Here is a 5,866-nt window from a genome sequence, read left to right as displayed (position 1 = left end):
ATAAAATAAAATAAAATAAAATAAAAAAACAAAACTGCAACAGAAAGAGCATCAAGACCAGGAAGAAGAGAAAAATGACGCAGAGGCACTAGGATTACACACTGTATTCTCAGGGATGAAAAGAGTGTCTGTGTAATAATGGTCCAGATGTATCAGCCAGCAAAGAAACCTGCCAGAGCAAGATAGGTATGTGAGGGCTGCAGCTGCCTTGACCTGTCAGATTAAAAAGTCAAGAGCAAAAGAGGGAAGTTTCCACAGTAAAGTAGCTTTACAGGCATGTGAACCTCCTAATTGAAGGACAGCACAGAAATAATGTCCAAACCTCAGAGACCTGAGAAGCTGAAACTGCAAACTATAAAATGAGATATTCAGTTTTCAGGGACCAGCTAACTCCCCAGCAGAGAGCAAGGCTATCTCATAGACTGAGAACACAGAAAACAAGGATGCAAAAGGCAGCGTGATGGATGGCAGCTGATACAAGTGTGCTGTGATGACAGGGTGGACAAAAAGTCTGTTGTGACACTGCAATGCACTGTGTGCACTGACAATCTTCTCCTTCACAGATGGTCCAGCTACATAACTAATTAACTTCTGACTGATTGTTCTCAAGTGTATTTAGCTTTGGATCTGCTGCCTCTTTGGTCACCTCAAGATGCCTCTTTTTCTCCACACACTGTAAAGGAAACCTAGATACTTGATTAAAGTTAAGATTATTTTTAGTTGACTAAATTTAGATGAGATGAAAAGGGGAAATGGAGGAGGCGGAGGGAGAGAAAAAAAAAAGGTGGAGGAAAAAAAGTGAAAAAGGGAAAAAAGGGGGGAAAGGAAGGAGAGAAATAAGGAGGAAATGAAAGGGAAAGGAGAAAAATGCAAAGACAAGTCTATTACTATCTGAGAATTTACTTACATGAGTAGTTACAATGTGGGTATGGACTACTGGTAAAATCAAACTCCAAAGTGTTGAAATAAGAAATGAGAATGAAGAATGCTTGAATCTTCTCATGTATTTCTGAATGCAAGGCAACATTTCCCATTTTCTAAAACATGGAAGATATAGATGTCCCCTAATAAGGCTGATAGAAAGTGTGTCTTTTCTTTCCATTGGTAAAAACAAGTCTCAAACTAAGATAGTGTCTTTTCATTCTGCTACACCCTTGGGAAAAAGAGAATTCACCTCCCTGACTTATGAACAAAATCTGTGGGTGATATTTTCAAGCATAACTGAGAAGCTCAGATTCAAATGGTCAGATTTTTGTGGTGGGATCTGACTTGGACACCAACGCAAGGCTAAGATTTTCCATCTCCAGGACGGTCTCATGTTGAATGATGCTCTCAATGTATCAAGAACTTGATCTTAGCCAACTATTTTGCCCCTGAACATTAGTTTTCCTGTTTTCAGTTCACCCTACAAACAAATTTATTTGCCTTGGCCAAAGCAAAGAAAATTCTAATTGTCACTGGTGAGCCTAGATTTCTCACCAAAAAAGCAGTCTGGAGCTGGAAAAGACCCAGTTTACCCACACTGTCTTACAAGACACTCTTAGATTCATTTGGTTTGTAGGAACCTTTTTAAAAACCATTCCCTCTATCCTCTTCTTGTTAATGAATCCCACAGATTCTGGCTAACTGCACGCAGGCAACTCAGTTACACTGGAAGCGTGTACGTGTGAGCTCTCTTTGGTTTATCTTCCAGCTTAGTAGGGGCATAATTTGGCACAATAAACAGTAAGTTTACTCTTAAGAACAAGAGATTTTTCTTTGGTGTTATGAAAGGACTTGCTTTGGTGAGAACATCGGTGGAAAATTAGTGCTATGCCCACAGCACACATACCTGTCCAGCTAGGTGGGCACTGGTACCTACTTCCAGCTACCAGATAGAGGATGTGGTCACATCAACAACACAATATGATGTCAAGCCAAACCTCAAGGCATTTCCTATGTTAATTACTGGGCAGAATGTCCTGCCTACAGATTGTCCTACACATTTATTTCATACCTAGAAAAAGAGGTCTATTCACTCTAAACATATTCAAAAGGTATGGTGGTAATTTTTAGTAAGGCTCTGAAATAATAAAGTAACACATTGCCAACCAAGTTCCCAAGGCAATGGCTGTTATTTTAATTCTCTTACAAAGTTCTTTACACCTGATTTTACCCATTACTTGCTGGAGACTTATTTTACAAGAAATTTCCTTAGAAATTTACTAGAAAAATCTACTTACTTCATACAAGTTTTTTAACTATCAAAAAGTCATCATTTGATTTTTGTGGGTAGGGCTGTGGCACAGCTATCTATAGGTAGTTCTAAGTACTCCAGATACATGACCTTTTTTTTTCTGTAAATGACAATCATAGAATGGTTTGGGTTGGAAGGGACCTTAAAGATCATCCAGTTCCAACCCCCCTGCCATCAGCAGGGACACCTTCCACTAGACCAGGTTGCTCAAAGCCCCATCCAACCTGGCCTTGAACACTTCCAGGGAGGGGGCATCCACAGCTTCTCTGGGCAACATGGGCCAGTGTCTGACCACCCTTACAGTGAAGAATTTATTCCTAATACCTTATCTAAATCTCCCCTCTTCCAGTTTAAAGCCGTCACCCCTTGTTCTATCACTACCTGCCTTTGTAAAGAGTCCCTCCCCAGCTTTCTTGTAGGCCCACACTGGCCTAGCATTGTTAGTGGAGTTCTAACCCAAACTAAATATACATCCAGCATTTTTCCAAGACCAGCCCTGAAAGAGCAAAGCTAATTCGACCCATCCCACAGTTCCCTGTCTAAAACAAGATGCAGAGAAACCCAGAAAGGTGTGAGTCTGGCACGCTGAAAGATCCCAGCAATGCCTGCAGGGTGTAAGCCCATCCCAAGGTGACCTGCTGTTGGGTTTGGGCACTTCATCCTGCACCAAACTTCTAAAGTTAGAGTGGCAGTTCACCTGCCACACTGACTTTCCTACTCTGAATCTGCAGGAAGCCCTTCAGAGCCACACTTCCACTCTCCTTGCTTCCCAGTCAGATGGGAAAAGAAATGAGCAGACTACTCAGCTCCGGTGTGCACTCTCGGCAAGTCAGTAAATACACGTAGCTGAATCCTGGCCAGATTGCTGTGCCTTCTCTTGCACTAAATTGGACCAACTGCACAAGGAGATCCACTGAAATCAGGTCTATTACTTGCATGGTAGGGTCACTATTCAAAATGAAAGGTCATTACTTGGCCTGCACTGAATAAAGGGGTTGGCTTGTTTGCCCAACGGGTGGCAAAGGAAATATTTGAATGTGATACATAACACTTCTCAAAAAGAAAAACCTCTTTCTTAGGGAGCAGAACCACAGTAGGAGCCAAAAGGAGCCAAATTACACTACCCTCTTGGACTGACCACCTTACCACAGAAAGTCTCTCTGAATCTGGATGTCAGCTTTTCGATCACACCATAGGTCTCCACATAGAAGACGTGTTCATCCAGTGGTTCGCTGGCCATTATCCTCAGGGACTGCATGTCTGCCCGGTCTACTCCAACTGCATAGATCTCAATGCCAGCTGTCCGGGCACTTGCTGACACCTCTTGAACCTGATCTTGTGGTCGTCCATCTGTCACAACAATGACCACCTTGGGGATATTGAAGGTTGCTGGCCGAGTGCCCATTTCCTCAGTGAAGACTTCATTCATGGCAGTTTGGATGGCAAGGCCAGTCATTGTGCCAGCAGACAAGGGCTCAATGTGAGATATAGCCTCCTTCATAGATGCTTTATCAAAGTAGGTCCGGAGGGGAAACTCTACCTTGACAGTGCTGGCATAATTCATGACCGCCACACGGGTTGTTTTTTCACCAACATCCAAAGTATCAATCATTTCTGACAAAAAGATTTTCACTTTCTCAAACTCTTCAGGTCGGACACTACGGGAACTGTCTATGATGAAGACGAGGTCTAGAGGCCGGTTCTTGCAGGCAGTGTCTGTCAAGAGAGAAGGAAAACACTTCAGTCATCTCCCACACAGGACGGGAGCTCTCACCCTAGGGCAGTGAGCGCTGTCACGGCAAACTACTCCTGCCAGATAAATGCTGGCACTCCTGATTCTTTAGGAAGAGGCTTAAAATTATAGTGAGCAAAGCAATAAATAATTGAACTTTTCTAAGCATTAATAGATAGGTCCATATTTGAGCCCACAAAACATCTTAACTATCCTTGAAACAAAGGGTTGTGGTTCACATATAACAGCCAACACTGGAATGCAGCAATGATATAAAAATGTACCTACTTACCTACTTGTTATTTTTATAAACATAAAGCCCGAGTTCCATTTTTATAAGCTACAGAAATAAAATGGTAAAACAACTGTCTAGATTACATAGTGAGCAGATCCTAACAATATTTTTCAGGATAGTAACAATATAGATTGATGATTAGGAATTATTTTTTGTTCATAATTCACAATCCAAAGTACACAAGAAGAAGAAATAGAGTGCAACAGGAAAAAGATGCAAATGATGCTGCGATAAAGGCATCTTCAGAAGTCGTTACTGTGTTAAGGCTTCTAGAGCAGAGAAAAAATGAAATTACTTATGAAGTAATTTTACATGTAAAAATGAACATTTAGACACATATTTCTAGCTTCCCAAACTCCTCACTGACATATAAATCTAGGCAGAAACAGAAAAGTCATAGCTCAGATCAAAGCATCACTTCTAGGAAGACAAAAAACAATCAAGACAGTGACAGCAGGTGACCCAACCTTCCACCCTCTGTCTTGATATCCTGACCTGACATTGACGATACCGTGTACTTACTTTATACCATCAAGGTATGGATTTATGCAGCTGGTTAATGAAAAACAGACAACCCAAAGGCAGAGTATTTCTCTAAAAGAGACATTCTGGCTCAACAGTGCATTAAATAGCAAAATATGAGGTGTTTAGTTTGAATATGCTCCCTGAGAGCTGTTTTAGGTACCTGACACATCTGTCCCAGCTACTATCAAGGTCATTTTTACTATTCCATTCCAGTTGAAATAAAACAAACAAATAAATAAATAAATAAAAATCTTCACAATCTTTTAAAAGTAGAGGTGAAAACTGCAGGGTTGGATGAGGTTTGGGGTTTTTTTTTTTAATTATTTTTCAATGCATTAAAAAACTTTTTTCTCTTGTGCAATTGAAAAAGGAGGGGAAAAAATCAAATTGCACAGATAGATCTCACTTCTGTCAGGAAACAGCAGCAGCAGAGATGATTTTTCCTCTGGACAGAATAATAGACTGGAGGAATCTAGGATCCTCTCCAGGTATATTGTATATAATTGGATGTGCATCCTGTAACTCGGTTTTTGCATAAGGATTTAGAAGAATGGCTTTGTGCCTTTGGCAAGCTGAGAACACACGAAGAAATGTTTGCGCAGGCACGCCTAGCTTAAGGCATGAAAGAAAAAGAGACACAATGTTTGTCCTACAAAAAGAGACCAAATCCCAGATTTGCCGGCAGAAGAATTCTCTTGCTTAGATTAGGAAACAAACAAACAAACTTTTCAGCAGCCCGATCCTTCTGTGAGCCTGAAATAGAGATGTTGGGAGAGGCGAGCGCAGGCAGAGAGCAGCGAGGTGGGTTTTAGAGACGAGCAAGGTTAGCTCTGCATTACAACCAGGAGTTGGCACTTCTGCCGAGGAGCGGGGGGTCCACGGACCGCTGCAGCCTCAGCAAGAGCTTCCCGCGCATCGCTTTCCCGCCACCTCCCGCAGAACCCGGCACGCAAGGACACGTCCCGGGGAGGCGATGGCAGCCGGTGCCCGGGGCGGGCGGGCGAAGGCAGCGCAGCGGTAGGAGCGGCAGGAGGGCGGCAACGGCTGCGGGGTGAAGGCAGCAGCTGCGGGACGGAGG

At 42.5% G+C, this 5,866-nt stretch overlaps 1 protein-coding gene across 1 annotated transcript; it reads right to left on the bottom strand.

The window, feature by feature from the left end:
• Positions 1-3,382: 3,382 nt before the first annotated feature.
• On the bottom strand, positions 3,383-3,952 carry LOC104527990 (matrilin-3; the record flags this gene model as incomplete). Its single annotated transcript, XM_010171859.1, has 1 exon — positions 3,383-3,952. A coding segment is annotated over one exon (570 nt), but the record flags the coding sequence as incomplete, so codon positions are not given.
• Between the last annotated feature and the right edge of the window lie 1,914 nt (positions 3,953-5,866).

The sequence above is a fragment of the Antrostomus carolinensis genome, unplaced genomic scaffold, assembly GCF_000700745.2.
Source record: "Antrostomus carolinensis isolate BGI_N321 unplaced genomic scaffold, ASM70074v2 Scaffold36417, whole genome shotgun sequence".
In the NCBI taxonomy this organism is placed as follows: Eukaryota; Metazoa; Chordata; class Aves; order Caprimulgiformes; family Caprimulgidae; genus Antrostomus; species Antrostomus carolinensis.
This window is presented reverse-complemented; position numbering and strand designations above follow the sequence as displayed.